Below are 19,589 nucleotides of genomic sequence, written 5' to 3'. Positions count from 1 at the left end.
AGCATCTTGGAAGATTGAACCTAAGCGGTCGATCTTCTGGAGTTAGTGTACATATAGTCTAAGTAACATAATAACTCCTGATCATACAAGGACTGACCCTGCACCCACTAAAGTCATTTGCATGACATTCACCAGCACCAATGGGAACAGGGTCAGCCTCATGAAAGATGAAGATTTCTTTTGTCTGAAACTTTGTTTCCCAGTATAATCCATTGAGGCCCAAATTTCCTGATTAACTTTTATGGAATTTGAATATGTGTTTAAATGCCTTGCTGAAAGAAGACTGACTTAAGCAGCTTGAGTGGTGCAACTAGATGTGTCAATCACTTAAATATCCCTTCTAGACTCACTTCTGCTGTTCTCCAGCAGTGACTCTATTTGACTTGCATAAATAATGCCTTTTATTTGCTCCCATCCCTTTATATAGTTAATTTCATTTTTGTTCTTGTCCCAAAGTGCAGGGCACATCCATATAGGACTAGCTGGGGGCTCACAATTGTTCTTTAATTTATAAAAAGTAAGATTCTAGTTACTGCAACTAAAATCTTCAAAACTTGAAAAGGGAGATATTTGAGTTTTCAGAAAGCCCGAGACAATAGCCAGGATGTGAAATATCTGGTCCATTTCAATAAGTGTGAGGTCAAATGCCAGTGATGGTATTGACTTAAAGTGTCACTGTGCGTTGAAGTAGTTTGGCACTGTGGCCAAAAAGGATAACACATGGAGATATACCTACCTCATAGAACTGGAATGGATCTTGAGAGGTCCTTGAGTCCAGTTCCCTGCACTCACAGCAGGACCTATCACCATCCCTAACAGATTTTTTTTAATCTGTTTGCTTCAGATGTTCTGGTGTCCCCCCTTCAAAGCTCTTGAAAAATTGGAGAAGGTTCAGAGCAGACACACAAGAATGATTAAAGAATTAGAAAACTTGCCTAATGGTGACTGACTCAAGCAGCAAAATGTATCTCATATAACAAAGAGAAAGTTAAAGAGTGACCATAGAGTTTGTGACTTGATCATAGTCTATAATTTTCTACACATGGGGAATGAATATTTAATAATGGGCTTGTCACAGAAAGGTAACACACAACTGAAAGACTGGAAACTGAAGTTAAACAAACTCACACTGGAAATAAGGTTTGTGCATTTAAGAGTGAAAGTAATTAACCACTGGAATAATGAATCAAAGATGCTGGTGGATTCCCCACCTCTGGCGGTTTCTAAATCAAGATTGGATTTTTTTTCCTAAAAAAATTTGCTCTAGGAATTACTTTGGGAGTACATCTAGGCTCTGTGTTATACAGGGATACAATGACCCTGTCTGGTCTGGGACTCTATGAAGCTATGAAAAAAAAAAAAAGGATAAGAATTGTCATGTTATGATGATCTACACTTGCATCTCCCCAGAAAGAGGGTCACATATAGGAATAGCTGAGGGAGCAGAATAGATAGGTCCTTCATGGCAGAACTGAGTGGACTTGGCTGAATTAAATGTGCTGACCAGGAGCTCTGCTTGCAAACATTTGGAAAACACCACACTGACATATGGCTTGGCTTTCCAGCACATCAGTGTAAAGTCTGAATGAAAGAAAAACATAAATTAAAATATCTTCATTGAAATTTGACTTTTTAAATGACCATGTAAACATTTCTATTCACATTCAGTTTTGTAGCCCTGAAACTGCATTTCTTTGTATTTCATTAATAAACAGAGCTTAGACTACCTGGAAATTTCGCTTTTCACTACATGCAGATAATCCCTTTTATTTACACTAATCCAATTTTATACTCCTACTGGCATGTATTGTGTTTCATAATAAAGACACTGAAGGAGAACTTGTAATGATTAATCAGTCGACAAATACATTTGCCACAGAATAGTATCATTACAAATGCAAGTAGAACCTCTCTAGTCTGTCACCCTTGGGACCTGACCAGTGCCGAACAAGACAATTTACTAAAACACAGGAGGTCAGTAATGTCTAGCACATTACCAACACTTCCACTGCTTACTGGACTCTTAGATGACATTTAGGGCACAGAACTCTGAGAGCTGGGATTGGTGGCTGCAAACAAACTTTATGGGACCTCAGGAATCTTGCCCACACCCATGATGAGTGGACTTCTGGCTAACTAAAATCATTCTAGACCCTGGATGTTGCCAGATGAGAGAGGTTCAACCTGTTCCTGTATTCAACAGGGATCATTTGTGACTACAGGTTGAACCTCTTTCATCCAGCACCCTCGGTGCTGGACGAGAGAATCTGCTGGACCATGGGAGGTCAGTATTACCACTACCATTACCAACACTTCCACTGCTTACTGGGCTCCTAGAAGTTATTTATGGGTTAATTAGAGCTAAAGACACAGAGAGCCAGGACAGGTGGCTGTAAACAAACTTTATGAAACCATGGGAAATTTGACCACACCCATGATAAGTGGATATCTGGCTAACTAAAATCACTCCAGACCACAGATGTTGCCAGATGACAGAAGTTCAACTTGTACTCACTTTATAGAAAAACATAAGAATTAAATGTGTATTTAATTTAATTACCGTTATTGCAATAGTATAGAAAGCTTACCCAGGATTCAGACTTCCAAAATAATTATGAAAGTCTAGCAATCCAGGTACAAATATACCAACATCTACTCTTACCAGGGGAGAATTATAATGAAAAAAATTGTATTTAAATAAATAAGTAATATTATTTACAATCCCTTCTGCCTTAAGATCTGGGGCCATGTCTAGACTGCAGGCTTCTGTTGACAAGACTTCTGTTGACAGAAGTTTTGTTGGCAGAGCATGTGTCCAGACTGCAGATCTCTTGGAAGAGATCTGCCGGTCAGGAGCATTCCATCAACATCCCTGCATACCTTGTTCTATGAGGAAGAAGGTCTGTCTTGACATACAGGTTTTTTTCCAACATTTGGACTGGCCAAATGTTGGAAAAAACCTCTCTTGGCAGAACTGTCAGCAAAGGATACGCAACGCATTGTGAAATTTGCCTCTCTTTTGTCGACGGTTCTCAGCAATCAAGACAAGGCCTATGAATCTATGAACCCCAGCTTGGACTCTTGTATAATTAGCCACTGAGCTATGGAAGTTATAAACAAAGGGGAAGTTGCAAAGATGGTCACTATATTGCCTCATGGAACTATATTTGTTTGTTGCCTTTCCTAACCTGCTTCTGATCCTGTCTCACAATTGGTGCCTGTCATGCAAGCTATATTTCCCAGTTCATGTCTATTTTTGGTCTCAATAGAACACAGTGGTACTTTTGGGAAAACAGCCACTTTATTAATGTGGCTAACCCAGAATATTTCACCCTTTTAGGCTTTAGCTCAATAAACTACTAGAAGGCTACAAGAGGAAAAGATGCTCTATCACAATACCAATGATTTTGCTGATATTATGAAACAGTATAATCATCTTGGCTTTCCAAAGAGGGATGCTAATGAGACACTTTGGGATACGCTAATGAGGAACTGCAATGATTATGCAGCACCTCATTATCATAATAGCAGCTGCAGCACTTCAAAAGTGACACTTTCAATCGTGCGTAGCTCGTCTACTTGGGGTCCTTTTCAAAAGGACCCTGCACACTTCATAATTCCCTTATTCCTATTTGGTTATAGGAATAAGGGGATTTCGAAGTGTGTGGGGAACTTTCGAAAAGGGCCCCATGTAGATGAACCACGCGCGATTGAAAGCAGCACTTTCAAAGTGCCTCGGCTGCCATTATGTTAATGAGGCACTGCATATTCACTGCAGCACCTCGTTAGCATATCCCGATGTGTCTCATTAGCATCCCCCTTTTGAAAGGGGGAGATGCGAGTGCAGACGTAGCCTGTGTGTCAACAAAACTGAACTATATGAGATGTAACACCGACACAGAGAAGAAGAAGGTCAGTGGTGTGGAACACAATCCAAGTCCATTTGACACACACATTAGACTCTTTAGAAGAATGAGTGAAGAACTTGTGGTGTGTGAAGAACTTTCCTTCTCATTCAACAAATCAGCTGAAAACTGATGAAAAAACCGATTCAAATACCAAACCCAACAATAATTTGGATCCCATTAAAGACAATCATCATACCCCTGAGTAGACCTTTGCGAAAAACTCTTATTCTACTCTATGGAAAAGATAAACCAAATAGTATAAACTATCTGGTATAGATGATCCCAGGTTGGACAGCAATAATCATCCCACCATTGTGGATAGAACTGAGGCTTACAATACATCCAGAAGCACTGAATGCTCTGAGCACAGCCCTGCTGCTCATTAAGTAGCCAATTATGGTTCCTCTAGGCTTACTAAAATAATCACCAAAGGCAATCTTCCAACCTGCCTGAAAACTACGTGCATCTTTCCCTTTCCCAGGAAACCAACCATTCCCATCTGTATTGAAATGATCTTTCACTTGCCTACAAATCACGCAACGTTAGTACCAGGACTAGAAAGGGAAACACAGTATATTGACTCTTCTTGTGGCATTTGGCTAAGACAGAGTCTGGGACTGACTTTTGAGACTAGTGACAGGCTGAAGAGAAAGGCATTCCAAGATACATAAGTTTTGATGTTTTTTGACTAAGCCAAAAATATCTCAGGTGGGAAGGGGATGCATGAAAATGTAAAATAAAATTTTCCTTGTGAGGCTCTATTGCAGAAATTCTCTTTTTCACGAACACTTCTGGAGGGAAACATAATCTTGTCACCAGTTTCAGTAAGGCTGATTTCCTGAAGGATGGAGTTACTAGGATCTGCTAGTTAAACTGCAAATACTGACTAATTTGAGTTGACTAAAATTTCATATATACAGGAAGATAAAAGAATGGTTAATTCATTTTGATTATTATCAGGTATATTGATTGATTCAATGTGTGCAGTGGTTTGCCTTTGATATCACTAACTAGTGGTTACTCTGTGGTTATTTAAACTTCTTTCTTCAACTATTGCTATTAACAAGCCCTTTGAGTTTGGCTTTATTTTTGATTTTTAAAAACCTAGTACTTATGCTGCTAGTTGCTCAAACTAACCATTCCTTTGCAAAGTATTGAAATCCAAACCCCATCATCATTTGACACCTGCCAACTCCCTGGGCCCTTCACAAAGGCAGGTAAGCATAAAATGCATTAGCTGTTGATCTCTCAGTTGTTTATGAACTGAAACCTAGTCTCAATACTGAGACAATTCTATTATTTCACTTCTGCCATCATAAGATGATGTGAACTCACTGACAAGGTTTAGTAGGCTTAATAACATTTTGAAGGCTTCAATCATTACTCTGAAAAGCAACCCAGACTACTGTGATAAAAGCTCTTGATACTCCAGAAGACTAAGATGAAGCATCTTGTAAAGATCAATACTTTTTTGTCTTATTTTTAACATTTGCAAGTGATGTCATGGAGACAGACACAGTTACCACCATGACCATCTCTACCTCTTCATTAAAGATATACATACCACGAATGCTGTCAAAGACATTAAACCCCACTTTAACAGACAAGCACCTAGATGAAAAACAGCCCGATAAAGCTTAACCCAGTGATTTGGGTCACTAAGACTAAAGTGGTTGGGCAGGAAGATAGAAATACTGGAAAAAGTCTGATAGGACATTGATTTCTACCTCCATCAAGGGCATAGGCCTTCCATTTGACAAAGTAGCACCAAATATTGAGGCCATACAGAGCTAACAGCAATCTCAGAGGGGTAGTTGTGTTAGTCTGTAGCTTCACAAATAACAAGCAGCCTTGTGGCACCTTAGAGACTAACAAATTTACTAGGTCATGAGTAAAACCACTTCTTCAGATAAAAATACTAGTTACCGAGAGCCATAGTGGTAAAAATGCTGAAAAATTAACAATTCTTTTTGTACCAGTACTTACCATACTCTTTGCTTGTAAATTTCCAAGTTAAACAAAGTGGAAACTCTAGCTTGCCCAGCACACAGTAGAACATTTCCTAGACACCAACAGCCCATCAGACCAGTTCTCAGAACCCTTTACGGGTTCATCATTCACTAACAGAGCCAATCAAAGTTCTAGTCTACATTTTAAAGTTCCCATTGGGCAGGAACCAAATCTCTGTTCATGACCTGCCTGGAGAGGTGCATGCGTCTAAGACAATGCAGCCAAAGGTGAAGCTCACTTCAGCTGGCAGTCAGGCATCTTTGGTGAAGAGCCAGTGATTGTGACGTGGCCTGTGACAGGACACCAGAATGCGCCATGTCAAGTACAAAAATCAACTGGTTTGCAAATGAAAAATGATGCAACAAATGAAGAAAAATAATTAATAATAAATGTACTTCTGTAAAGAACATAAGGACAAAAGCATGTACGCACAAACAAAAGGTGATGAGCAAATTCCCTGAATGTGAACCCTGTATTTAGGGCCCCACGTTTATAAGGGCTGTGATAATGATCAGTGAAGAATATCAACAGGGATGGGACCTAAGATCAACCAGAATGAGAGCTTAACAACAACCCCACTAGTTCACAGGTGCTGTAAGAATACCTTTTGATTTCAAATGCCCACTTTTAGAGTCAGAAAAATAGGTTCTGGTATTTAGTGTTAGTCCAGTCAGCTACTTATGTAACCATCGGGGGGGGGAGGGGAGGGGGCCTTGAAGCTGGGACCTCCAGAGCTTAGTGCAGAGCTTCTAATGCTCAAGCTTCTAATGCTTGAGCTAGCACCCAACTAAGTCAGTCCCGGAAACTCACTCTTCCTGTGCAAGGGGTCTAGGTACTACCATATGGGACAACGACCCACACCCCTAGGTGTGTGGGTTTTATACTACCCCTAGCTGAGGAAGCTCATCCAGCGCCCCAGTTGAAATTCTGGACAAGCCCCCACTTGTAATCACCCACAGGTGGAATCATATCACTGGTGCTCCGTGCAAGAACTTCTACAGTTTGACCTAAAAGCCAGCTGGCCCTCCACTATGGCTGTGGAGGAGACTCATTCTTTCTCTGTGTAAGTGGTCCAAGTGCCACTACATGGGACTATGAACCACACCCTTATGTCTTATGGGTTATACTTACACAGAGATTTTTAACACACAACTCCACAGGGTATGGGAGAACTTCAAAACCCATACAATCTCTCTGACCTGAACCCCACAATGTGCACTGTCTAAAAGTTATGCTGTACGCAGTCATAGGCAGCCACTGCATCCAACACAGCACAACAAGATGTTAAAATGAAATATATCAACTCATGTGTCTTCTCACCATCAAGAAGCTGCGAGATCAAATGCCTAGAGCTCTGCAAATCTGCAGTTCATTTTTTCAGATGCAGGGGTGGATGCAGATAGCAATTTTGTATCAGTGCAGGGCTCTACAAATGCCCTCTGGATCATATCACAGAGAATTTTAGTCAGCAAGTGTGTCTTCTATTTCATTGACAAGTAAACCCCTTTCCACCCACTGCGTAGATCAAAGGCATTGACAAGCAGAGCCTCAGGGTTTTACTTTATTGTAACATAAATGTGCCTTAATTTAATGAAACTCATTAGCAATGCCACCCCTTAGAATTATCGGTAAGATACCATGCGTTTCCAAAGAACAGAAGAAACTGGGATTTAGTTGTCCCTTCCCACATCTATAAATAAACTGAAAACAGTGAGAGACAGGGAAAGCTATAAATATGAAGATTCAGATGCACTCATGTTTAGGTATTATTGGTCCCGTATGGTTAACCACCCTGTACATATTTATTTTAATTTATTTCACAACTTTAATGCAAGCAATTATAATGTCTCCTAAAATGTTTGCTCAGTGCACTTTGGCCTTGAAAATTTTGATACATTTCCTAACTTTTGAACTTGCACAGGCTGCTCAATAATAAAAATAATAATTTGGAGCTTTTTACTCAAAAGGAACCTTGAAATAAAGTCACTTAAAATTAGTTGGAGTTAACCTTCTTTTCATGAGGCTCACTGCCAATGTTTGTGGTACTCCAATCACATTTTTTCTACTGTGTTGATGTGTGAGTAACACACATAAGAGGAGAAACCGACTATAAAGAGAACAGACAAACTATTTACAAAAGCACAATATTTGCAAATTCAGAAGTTGTCTGACAAAATATAGAAAATACTTCTCCCTCTAGATTTTTTTCAGTCATCTTCACCTCAGTGCCTGGCTCCTGCAAACATGTGCTCAGCTGAGTGGTCTCTGGGTCTATTCCAGGGGTGTACAACAATTTTGATGGGGTGAGGGGCAAGCCAAGATTTTGGTAAATGGTCAAGGGCGACACTCTTCTATGCAGGGTGTGTGGGGTCGCATGGTGGAGGTTGGATACAGAAAGGAGTTTGGGGTACAGGAGAGGGTGTGGGGTCTGACAGGGAGTTTGGTTGAAGAGGGGGTTGTGACCTAGAGCAGGGTATTGGGGTGCAGGGTCTGGGGTGGGGTACGGATGCAGGAAAGGATTCTGGCCTAGGGAAGGAGTGTAGGAGGTGGTGAAGTGTCTGAGAGCGAGTTGGGGAGCTGGAGTGCAGGGGGGAATAGGTGCAAGAGGGAGGCTCCGGCTAGGAAGTGGTTACCTAAACAGCTTCCAGCCAGCAGCACTCTTGGGCAAGCTTTCCTGGCTCTCTCTACTTTGCTTGCTGTTCACACCACCAGTAAAATCTCTCAGCTCCTCTTGGCTAGAAACTAGCCAGTGGGTGTTAGGAAACTATGCTGCACAGTCCCGCCCCCAGCACAATCCCTCAGCTCCCATTGCCTGGTTTCCCCAATAGGAACGAGGAGATTTTGCCAGGGAAGGGGAGTAGAGTGTGCAACTGGCAATGGGAGAGATTTTGCTCAGGGTGAGGGCAGCACCTGAAGCTCGCTCCCCTCCACAGCTCTAGAGCTGACCACAGGCTAAATTAAAAGGCCCATGGGCTGTATCTTGCTGCCCCGGACTATTCACATGCAAAAAAGTTAACAGTTTATGTATGTACAGAACTGGGCTTTTGGTGCTAAGGAGACGGGAGTAACTTGACACAACACTGGGTACATTTTCAGGCAGAATTATGATATTGAAGTGGCTGGTGCCTCAATATTAAAATTACTGTTAGAAATGAAACAGAAAATCCTGCAATTAGATCAGCAGATGCAGGGCCCTGAGCCCATACAGAACACATCGATTTCAAAAGGACTGGGGCAGACATCTGTTTGTGAACAGCCACTTACAGGAAGAACACCTTAAAGGGTAAGCTCAAGGCACCATGGGGCTGCTACCTATTGTATATGAATACATATTATAAAATACACGCCCACAAATAAATACACAATGGGGGCACTTTTCTAGCTAGAAATCAATCTTATCTTCACATCCAAGACAATAACTTCTCAAACTAATTTTGGAAGCTGAAAATTCCTATGCTTTGGCGCAGCCTTAGATATTTACAACATGCTGTCTTCCCAACTTAAAATGCAGAACAATGCCTTTCTGAGTCTCACATTACAAAATACAAAAACGCACAATAATGAAAATGCCTTATGCGACACAAAAATGATTTTTGATGGCCAGGACTCTGGCAGTGAAATAACATAGTGCCTCCTCCTTCTTGTAGCTGTAAGCCATTAAAAATTAAATACAACAGTTTGTTTTGTGATGTGTTTTCAGCTCTAAAGCAAGCCTAATGAATCAAAGTAGAGAAAACTCTGGCTGTCTCTTAAATGACTGAGAAATATATTCTTTGTTGCAAGAGGACCAGAACTACTCAACATTTCAATAATTTCTTGCAACTTTTAAGCATCCTTTCATGAAGAGATGTTTTGAAACGTAACTGGATATTTAATTGCCTTTTCATTTTGCCTCATCATTCTCTCCAAAACATTACCAGCAATACCAATTATATAAGGCATTCTGCAGTGGAATCGCTTTCAAAATCTCACATTGCATATATGCTAAATTTCTTATTAATATTTTGCTGTTTACTCCTCTTCCAGTCTGATGAGTTCATTTTCCTCATGATTCACTTATCCAAGCAGTCTCTCATGATTTATTTACTTTAATTTCGGACACTTAAAATATGCCCTTCTGTTAGAAGTTAGAGCTACGCACCTATGTTAGGCTCTTGTGTAAGAATATGTCCTGCAAGTTGCACCTCAGAACTGCAGCAAAGACCCTGAGAGAGTTTTAAGCTGCTTTTGTACCCTCACCATTTGGGGCAGTTTTGGTGAGGCTAACCAGCATCTGGGACAACTTAGTCCTGAAAAGCTAAGCTGCAGCTGCATGTATCCATCTTCTCCCAGGCAACAGTGAACCTCAAAGTGTCTGTCATGCTGTGTTCGCACCCCGACACACTCCTGATGCCAGGGGGCAAGGGAGGGGTCTTCAGAAGACAATCTATGGCTATCAACTTCAGCTCCTGACAGGAGAATTCTCTCCTAGAAGCAAACAGGACTTGAAGAGATCATTTTTCACATTAGACTCTGGCTCAACATACTGAGGCCGAAGTGAAGGTGAAAAAAAATCACCATATGTTTTCAAAAGCACCTAAGTGATTTAGGAGCACATATATTAATTCTCAGTGGGGCTTATACACCTCAAAGTCATTTAGATGCTTTCAAAACTCCACTCTAAGTTCCAGTGTCCACAGTGAAATAGTCCCATTAAAAGGACAGAGTGAGTGGCTTTTCCTCATCCAAAAATCTGGAAATACTTTACTAAAGATTAGAGCAACCTTGTAACATCACCTAGCACACCAGCCCATATCATGGCCCTTCATCTCCATAGCATGACCGTAGACAGAGGCCGCGGAGTAGATCTGCAAGACCAACAGATTCAGGGAGGCATTGGTCCCAGTGGAGGGTCTCTAGGAACAACACACTGCAAAAGGCACTTCTCTTACAGCAGGGAATTATATTAGTTTATGCCAAAATAGAGTCTGCCATATAAAACGGTAACCTTACATTTAACAGCTAATGTGGCCAATGTGAGTCACATGAATGGTGTCAGCATGGTGAAAAGACTCTCGTGCTAATATGCAGGTTTCTAAACTGTGGGGCATCCCTCCTTTGCGGGTCATGGAGAAAACTGGAGAGGCAGAGACACCATGCAGCTTGTACCACCCGCAAAGTGGGGACCAGATGGGGGAGTTCCACCTTCACATTCTCCCTCTTCTCAGCAGGCCAGCCAGACTGTGGGTCAGTGTCAACCTTCTCCACAGTCGCCTAAGTTCCTCTGCCACTGGAATTTTGTTATGTGCACCAATATGAAGGTGCTGCCTCACACATCACCTCCATATTGGTGCAATAACAAAGTCTTTCTACACACGCATGGGAAAAATGAGAGGGGACACTGGTAGCTATGGCAATTTCTGCCCCAACCAGCCACCATGCCCAGCATTGGCTCTGCCCTCAGAGACCATCACTTGTGTCTTCCTGTACCCTGAAGACCTGAGGGGGAGGGGCAAGTATTGTCTAAAGGGTCAAGCACGCATTCAGTAGAACGCATTCAGTAGAACGCATGCCTGTCCTTGAGGTACGGTATTCATTTTTATTCATTTTGTTTCTGATGTGAAGAGAAGTTATCGAGGAAGTTAGCAGCAGAGGTGGACATAGAATGCTGCCCCTCAGGGCAGTGCTCCAATCACTGGACAACACTTTCGTGTTATAAAAGACAAACTAGCTTATTTTACTGAGTCTCGTCTCCGCTCTCTTCTATTCTCTCCTTTCTGCTCTCACACATTTCTCCTCACCTCCCCCATTTCCCCCTGTGTCTCAAATATCACTGAGGCCTGGTCAACTCTGGAAAGCAAAAGCTTCTAGCACAGACCTGGCCTAACTCTCTGATGAGTGAAAAAATTCTAACCTGAGAAATTGTGGACTTAGCTCCTGCTTCTCCTACTTCTCTTTCTCTCTCCACGCTGCCTTACCCACAGTACCTTGCCGTGTCTCAGGAGTGGAATATTAAACATAAGTACAGCACTATTAGACAACTCCAGATATTACAAACACACACACACACACTATTTGCACTCACCTTTCACCAACGTGTGCTTGTCAGTGGGAGACGAGCGAGCAAGTACTCGGAGCTTTGGCCAGATCTTATCAATGCGTTCTTGCTCAATCTGAAAATAATAATACAACCGGCCACCTGTCAGAAGCCAGTCTGGGTGCCTGTTTTCCTGCTTACCAAGTGTGACATTGTTCACATTGAAAACTGGTAAAACAAGATAATCATGGTATGTCTACACTACCAGGAAGGTCGACCTAGTGGGGACGCACAAAACTGAACTATCTGGGTCCGGCAGTGGACAATGGTACTTCTTATTATTCTGAGGAGTAAGGGATGTTCATGGAAGAAACTCTCCTGTTGACCTCCCTCTGTGTGGATGGCCAGGTAAGCTGATTGCATGTAAGTCGATTCTAGCTATGCAATTGCCACAGCTAGAATTGAGTATCTGCAATCAACTTAATTCCCTACTGTAGACCAACGCTTGGTCAGTCCCCATGCTGGAAATCAGGAGCCACCTCTCTCCAGAACAAATGGCAGGGAAAGGAGAGCCAGGAGAGACACTGGGTTCCCCATATTCTTTTGCTGAATTGCCTTGACTGCTGGCTGAAATTGGCTGAATACCCCTCAGTGACAGAAGTGACCCTTGTATTGGCAGAAAGCAGTGGTGCCCACAGTTTTCAGCCTCATGTCCCTCACTTACCCACTCCACACCCTCTCCCAGGCAAGACCAGGGGTGGGAAAGCAGCTGTGGGAGTTCTGGGAGGGGGCAGTCAGGGATAAGGGAGTCAAGGCTAGGGCCGCAGAGGCAGGCTGGCAGTAGCGCACAAGGCATGGAGCCCTAGGTTCAATGGCAGGAGCAGGGCCAGGGTCAGGAGCACAGCTGGGTAACACTCCCTCCTTAACCCCATGGGGGCTGACTCAGGCCCAGCCATGCTCTCCCGAACTGCCCTCCACACAGCCCATGCAAGGTGGAGATCTACGTCTGCAGCCTCTCCAGCTCTCCCAGATCGAACAGGCTCAGCCTACAAATAGAAAAGGGTTTCTGTTTGCAAGCCTTGACAACTCGTGCTGAGACCTGCACATCCAGCTGGGTGCTTCATCTCCCTCATCATCGCCAAGAGAACAAGTTCTGCCAATTGTGCCCTCAGGGTCCTCCCAAGCAAGCCCCACTGTCTGACAGGTCTGCTCACCTGTTGTCTCAGTAGGTTTGCTTGGGTTTAGCCATACATTTAATCTCATCTGAGGGTGGAGAAGCCACATTTTAAAAGAGAGCTCAGAGCTCCAGCTAAGGAGAAGCACGTGGAGTTTGACTCTGAATGGTCACCAGGTGCTAGTGAGCAGTGAGAGACCTGCTGCTGGGCTCTGGGGGAATTGTTTGCTGTTCTTTTTAAGAACTTTCCTGAACTTGTACTTTTTAAAACAGTCCAACATCATGGTTCAGAAAAGAACTGAACTGGGTGGGCACTAATATGACAGTGACGCTGATTAGATAACTCTCAGAGAAGTTAAATATAACACGCTAGCTTATCAAAGGCATTTGAAATAACAAAGGAGCAGTGCTGGAAGTCAAACCATCCCTCAGGCTGCTGGGCTGTCTTTTCTGCTTAAGGGAGGGACATCACAATGGAAGAGAAACACAGCACATTTCTCCATCCTTCACTATAATTTATGAAATGCGGTATCAGAAAAAAGTGACTTTATACACAATTCATGGATTACCTCTCCCTTCTCATTCCGGATCCTCCTGTTAAACTCCTTTCCCTCAATGCAGAGAAAATCTTCTCCTGGATGAATAATTCCACACTTTATTGCAATGGCACGAGCTGTATTGATGTTGTCCCCCGTGACCATACGGACTGTAATTCCCGCTCGCTGGCACTTTCTTATGGCTTCTGGAACCTGCAAACACAGTACAGTATATGTATGCTGAGAATACTTTCTTTGTTTTCTACTTGCCATATTTTAAAAGGGAACAATTCCTAAAGATAAAAATAGGATTAATAAAAGAGCAAAGAAACCATGGAACAGGAGTACCTAAACTGCCCACCAGAGGGCCACTCTCTCAACTTGCCCACAGCCCAAAAGCTGACCCTGCTTTTTAATATAAAGTCATAATTAGTGGCTGACTTAAACCTTAATGTGGAAGTGAGGCCTGCTGAGATGACGGATGGTCCATTGGATCCAGCAAGAACACCCTTGCTGCCTTCTTTTTTCCTCTCATATTTCCCTCACAGATGACACACTGGTAAACATATCATTTTTAACAGAAATGTATTGATTTGTAAGGATGAACTAAATACACTGCAGTTATTTTTCTAAAATTATTTACAACGAATATATCCATTCTTCATCTGAGCTCTAATGTTATTACATATATTCTGCCCTGACAAATCTTGGCTACATTGAATTAAAGTTGCAAATATGTATCACTGATTGGGGGTTTTATTAAACTCAAATATTATGGAAAAAATAGTAAAGTAAAAAACCAAGATATTTAGAAGTGAGGCTGCAGTTTCACATGAAGTAGCTGAATCCTTCTGCTTAACTCTTAGCTTGGTTTTCCAATTCAAAGCCAAACAAGAAATAATCAGGCACAACTGAGTTTTGTAACTTGTTTCACACACACTTTTGAGTCTGTCACCTCACTAACTTTAATGGTGGTATGCAAAAACACGCCATTGTTTTGTGGAGGGGAACACAGATACTGCAAAATGGGTAGTCTCACATCTGAAAATCATGTATATTGTTGGATCAAAACCCCCTCTTGCATAGACTAAGGGCAGGTCTATACCACCGGGGAAGGTCGAATTAAGGTATGCAATTCCAGCTCTGTTAATTACGTAGCCAGAGCTGACATACCTTAATTCAGCTGCCGCACCACCTCCACTAAGGGAGGTCAATAAGATCCTGCACTCCCTTTCACTTTCCTTACTCCTAATGGGGGGCATAAGTACCAAAGTTGATGGGGGTGCCCTGTAAGTTTGATTTAGCGTATCCCACTAGGTGCCCTAAATCCGACTCTGGAAGATCAACCACAGCAGGGTGAATCTTCCCTGTAGTGAAGATGTACCCTTGGGCCAACCCCTCCTGCACTCTTGTACAAGGCTCCATGCATGTGTATGGCAGCTCCATCGGCCCTAAAAATGTCGGACTGCACTCTCCCTGAGGAGGGAGTGGTGCTCAGTTGCTCTCACAGGGGTTGTCAACACTTCCATGAAGGTCAACCCGGTCAGGGTCGATCTTCAAGAGTTTGATTTAGTGTGTCTGGTAAAGATGGGCAAAATCAATCTGTCTGGAGTTGGCAGTCAACCTCTGTAGTCTTCACTACCATGAGGAGTAAGGGAAGTTCCCATCAACCTTCCTTAGTAAAAATAGTCACAAAGTCGATTTCCGATACATTGATTCTAGCTACGCAATTGCCGTAGCTCTGAAATCGACTTTCAGGTCTAGCGTAGACCTGGCCTCAAAGTGGAAGGTACATATAATGTTCCCCCTTTCCGTTCACACAGCATTATATTTCTCCACAGCAAGGGGACTGCAAGTCCCTAAAGACAGCCAAAACAAAGTAAATTCAGGTAAAACATAATTCCCTGGAAATGAAATGAAACTTGACTTTTTCCATCTTAGCAGCTATCTTTGTTTAATAAAGAGATTCTTCCTTTCCAAAGTCCATCCCACGTGTTGCAAAAGACTTTCAGTCCTTAATGCACAAATATCTTAACCAGGTAATTATACTTTTCAGATATGAAACCAGAGAAATGTTCTATTACGTTTGATCAGTCTTCTGCCGCTTGTGGGAAATAAATAGACAGAGATTCTGGAAATACTGAAAGACAGCAAAGAGAAGCTGCCTAAATATTAATAAATTTGCTATAAATACCCAATTGTGATACTCTACTGCCAAATGATATTCAGAATCAAAAATTCATGCAAAAATGCAACCCCATTATTCCAGCTGTGCACGATGTGCTCCCATGTATTATTTATTAATTAAAACTAAGGGAAATTTTACCAGAATGAATAGTTTGTAAATACATCCAAACCATCCCTGTGATGCATCACAGTCATGCACTTCAAGTACAATAAAGTATTGTTTTTTTACTATTATCTGGGAGATCATTAAAAAAAAGTTCAATGTTAGGTAATTGCATGCAAATCAATATAAGGTAAAAAGAGAGAAAAATATGTAAATAGGTTTTTAGTTTGTTTATAGGAATTATTTAAAATTCAGTCAAGTCAGTAAGATAAGTCAGCACCATTTTACAGCTAGCAATCATGGAGACAGGTAAGAGATACTAATTTTAAAATACTAACACCTTAGTTTTCATTCGCTAGGCTAACATGCACTATACTGTCTTTGCAGGTCCGCTAAGTGTGACCTTTAAAGAAAGAAAAAAATTGCTCTCCTCCGGGTAGACCTACTGAATACATGTTCCAACAAAGTATGCATACCCTATTGCAATGGGTAGTGGATATAGGTAGGTTGGAATAAGTTTCACTTCTACAGTGATTATAACTATTCACTAAGTCATACCCTGACACTGGTGCTGTAAAAACCAGAAGAAAATCCAGCCCAAGCCTCAGGGGCTTATACTCAAAGCAAACATGTTAAGAACATACGAACATAAGAACGGCCATACTGGGTCAGACCAAAGGTCCATCCAGCACAGTATCCTGTCTGCCGACAGTGGCCAGTGCCAGGTGCCCCAGAGGAGGTGAACCGAAGACAATGATCAAGCGATTTGTCTCCTGCCATCTGTCTCCAGCCTTTGACTAAAGGCTAGGGGCACCATACTTAACCCTTGGCTAATAGCCATTTATGGACCTAACCTCCAAAAGTTTATCAAGCTCTATTTTAAACTCTGTGACAGTGCTGGCCTTCACAGCCTCCCCTGTCAAGGAGTTCCACAGGTTGACTGCGCACTGTGTGAACAAAAATTTACTTTTATTAGTTTTGAACCTACTGCCCGTTAATTTCATTTGGTGTCCTCTAGTTCTTATATTATGGGAACAAGTAGATAACTTTTCTGTATTCACTTTCTCCACACCATTCATGATTTTATATAGCTGTATCATATCACCCCTCAATCTCCTCTTTTCTAGACTGAAAAGTCCCACTCTCTCTAGCCTCTCCTCATATGGGACCCGTTCCAAACCCTTAATCATTTTAGTTGCCCTTTTCTGAACGTTTTCTAACGCCAGTGTATCTTTTTTGAGGTGAGGAGACCACATCTGCATGCAGTACTCAAGATGTGGGCGTACCACAGTTTTATATAGAGGAAGTACGATATTCTTAGTCTTATTTTCTATCCCTCTTTTAATAATTCCTAACATTGCTTTACTGACTGCCTCTGCACACTACGTGGATGTTTTCAGAGAACTATCCACTATAATTCCAAGATCCCTTTCCTGATCTGTTGTAGCTAAATATGCCCCCCATCACATTGTATGTGTAATTGGGGTTATTTTTCCCAATGTGCATTACCTTACACTTACCCACATTAAATTTCATTTGCCATTTTTCTGCCCAATCACTCAGTTTGCTGAGATCTTTTTGAAGTTCTTCACAATCTACTTTGGTTTTGACTATCCTGAACAGCTTGGTATCATCTGCAAACTTTGCCACCTCACTGCTTACCCCTGTCTCTAGATCATTGATGAACAAGTTGAACAGGATTGGTCCCAGGACTGACCCTTGGGGAACACCACTAGTTACCCCCCTCCACTGTGAAAATTTACCATTTATTCCAACCCTTTGTTTCCTGTCTTTTAACCAGTTTCCAATCCATGAAAGGATCTTTCCTCCTATCCCATGACCCCCTAATTTACATAACAGCCTTTGGTGAGGGACCTTGTCAAAGGCTTTCTGGAAATCTAAATATATTATGTCCACTGGATCCCCCCTGTCTGCATGTTTGTTAACCCCTTCAAAGAACTCTAATAGATTAGTGAGACATGACTTCCCTCTACAGAAACCATGCTGACTTTTTCCCAACAAATCATGTTCTTCTGTGTGTCTGACAATTTTATTCTTTACTATTGTTTCTACTAATTTGCCCGGTACTGACGTTAGACTTACTGGTCTGTAATTGCCAGGGTCTCCTCTACAGCCCTTTTTAAATATTGGCGTTATATTAGCTGTCTTCCAGTCATTGGGTACCGAAGTTGATTTAAAGGATAGGTTACAAACCACCATTAATAGCTCTGCAATTTCACATTTGAGTTCTTTCAGAACCCTTGGGTGAATGCCATCTGGTCCTGGAGACTTGTTATTGTTCAGCTTATCAATTAGTTCCAAAACCTCTTCTACTGACACTTGAATCTGGGACAGTTCCTCAGATTTGTCACCTACAAAGGACGGCTCAGATTTGGGAACTTCTGTAATATCCTCAGCTGTGAAGACTGAAGCAAAGAAATCATTTAGTTTCTCTGCAATGGCATCATCTTCCTTGATTGCTCCTTTTATATCTCTATCATCCAGGGGTCCCACTGCTTTTTTAGCGGGCTTCCTGCTTCTAATGTACTTAAAAACATTTTACTATTGTTTTTTGAATTTATGGCTAACTGTTCTTCAAAATCTTTTTTGGCTTTTCTTATTACATTTTTACACTTAATTTGGCAGTATCAAAACAAAAAGCAGTCAAGTAGCACTTAAAAGACTAGCAAAATAGGATATTAGGTGAGCTTTCATGGGACAGACCCACTTTTTCAGGCCATAGCCAGACCAGAACAGACTGGCTATGGTCTGAAGAAGTGGGTCTGTCCCACAAAAACTCACCTAATAAACTATTTTGCTAGTCTTTAAAGTGCTACTTGACTGCTTTTTGTTTTGATAGTGTATAGACTAGCACGGCTTCCTCTCTGTTACTATTTACTTTGGCAGTGTTTATGTTCCTTTCTATTTTCCTCACTAGGATGTTGCTCTTAAAGTTCACCAGAGAGCACCTGCCCCATTAATTCAGGTGCAAGCCAATGACACTCAAAACAAAAAACACTTCAGAGCTATCTGAGTAGGCACAGCCTGCTGTTTTTTTGTCAAGCCTCCTAGCAGCAGCAGAAGAATTATCACAACATATTAGAAAAACAATGGATATGCCTTCCACAAAATATCCTTCAAGAGATGAAGAGCCATGTTTCAGTCCTGATGTGATTAGAATCATAGAACACTAGAATTGGAAGGGAGCTTGAGAGGTCATCGAGTCCAGTTCCCTGCCCTCTTAGCAGGACAAAGCTCCGTCTAGACCATTCCTGATATGTATCTATCTAACCTGCTCTTAAAAACCTCCAGTGATGGAGACTGAGTACTGTTGGCGCTCATTAGGGCATGGAGTTTCTCTTGCTTGTGTACACACCAACTCTATGCCACTCAGTAAAACATAAAAATAGTTTTCACTAACAGAGTTCCTTTCCCCACAGAAGATCACAAAGTCTTTACAAATAAGTCACACACCTGTGTGGGGCAGATGAGTAAGATACTATCACAGGAATCATAGAATCATAGAAGAGTAGGACTGGAAGGGACCTCGAGAGGCCATCGAGTCCAGCCCCCTGCCCTCATGGCAGGACCAAGCACTTTCTAGACCATCCCTGAAAGCCATCTATCTAACCTCTTCTTAAATATCTCCAGTGAT

At 41.9% G+C, this 19,589-nt stretch overlaps 1 protein-coding gene across 10 annotated transcripts in view; it reads right to left on the bottom strand.

Annotated features, from left to right (window-relative positions):
- ATP2B2 (ATPase plasma membrane Ca2+ transporting 2) overlaps positions 1–19,589 on the bottom strand; it is a 340,287-nt gene that overhangs the window by 53,972 nt on the left and 266,726 nt on the right. For all 10 annotated transcript variants that reach the window (XM_075006185.1, XM_075006187.1, XM_075006186.1 and 7 more), the window contains 2 exons: positions 13,678–13,857; positions 11,983–12,070 (listed from right to left, as the gene is read on the bottom strand). In XM_075006185.1, the coding sequence (XP_074862286.1) occupies positions 11,983–12,070; positions 13,678–13,857 (268 nt within the window). The remainder of the gene's footprint in view (positions 1–11,982; positions 12,071–13,677; positions 13,858–19,589) is intronic.

Source organism: Carettochelys insculpta, chromosome 11 (genome assembly GCF_033958435.1).
Source record: "Carettochelys insculpta isolate YL-2023 chromosome 11, ASM3395843v1, whole genome shotgun sequence".
Classification (NCBI taxonomy): Eukaryota; Metazoa; Chordata; order Testudines; family Carettochelyidae; genus Carettochelys; species Carettochelys insculpta.
The sequence above is the reverse complement of the archived record's forward strand: the minus strand, read 5'-3'. Positions and strand labels throughout refer to the sequence as shown.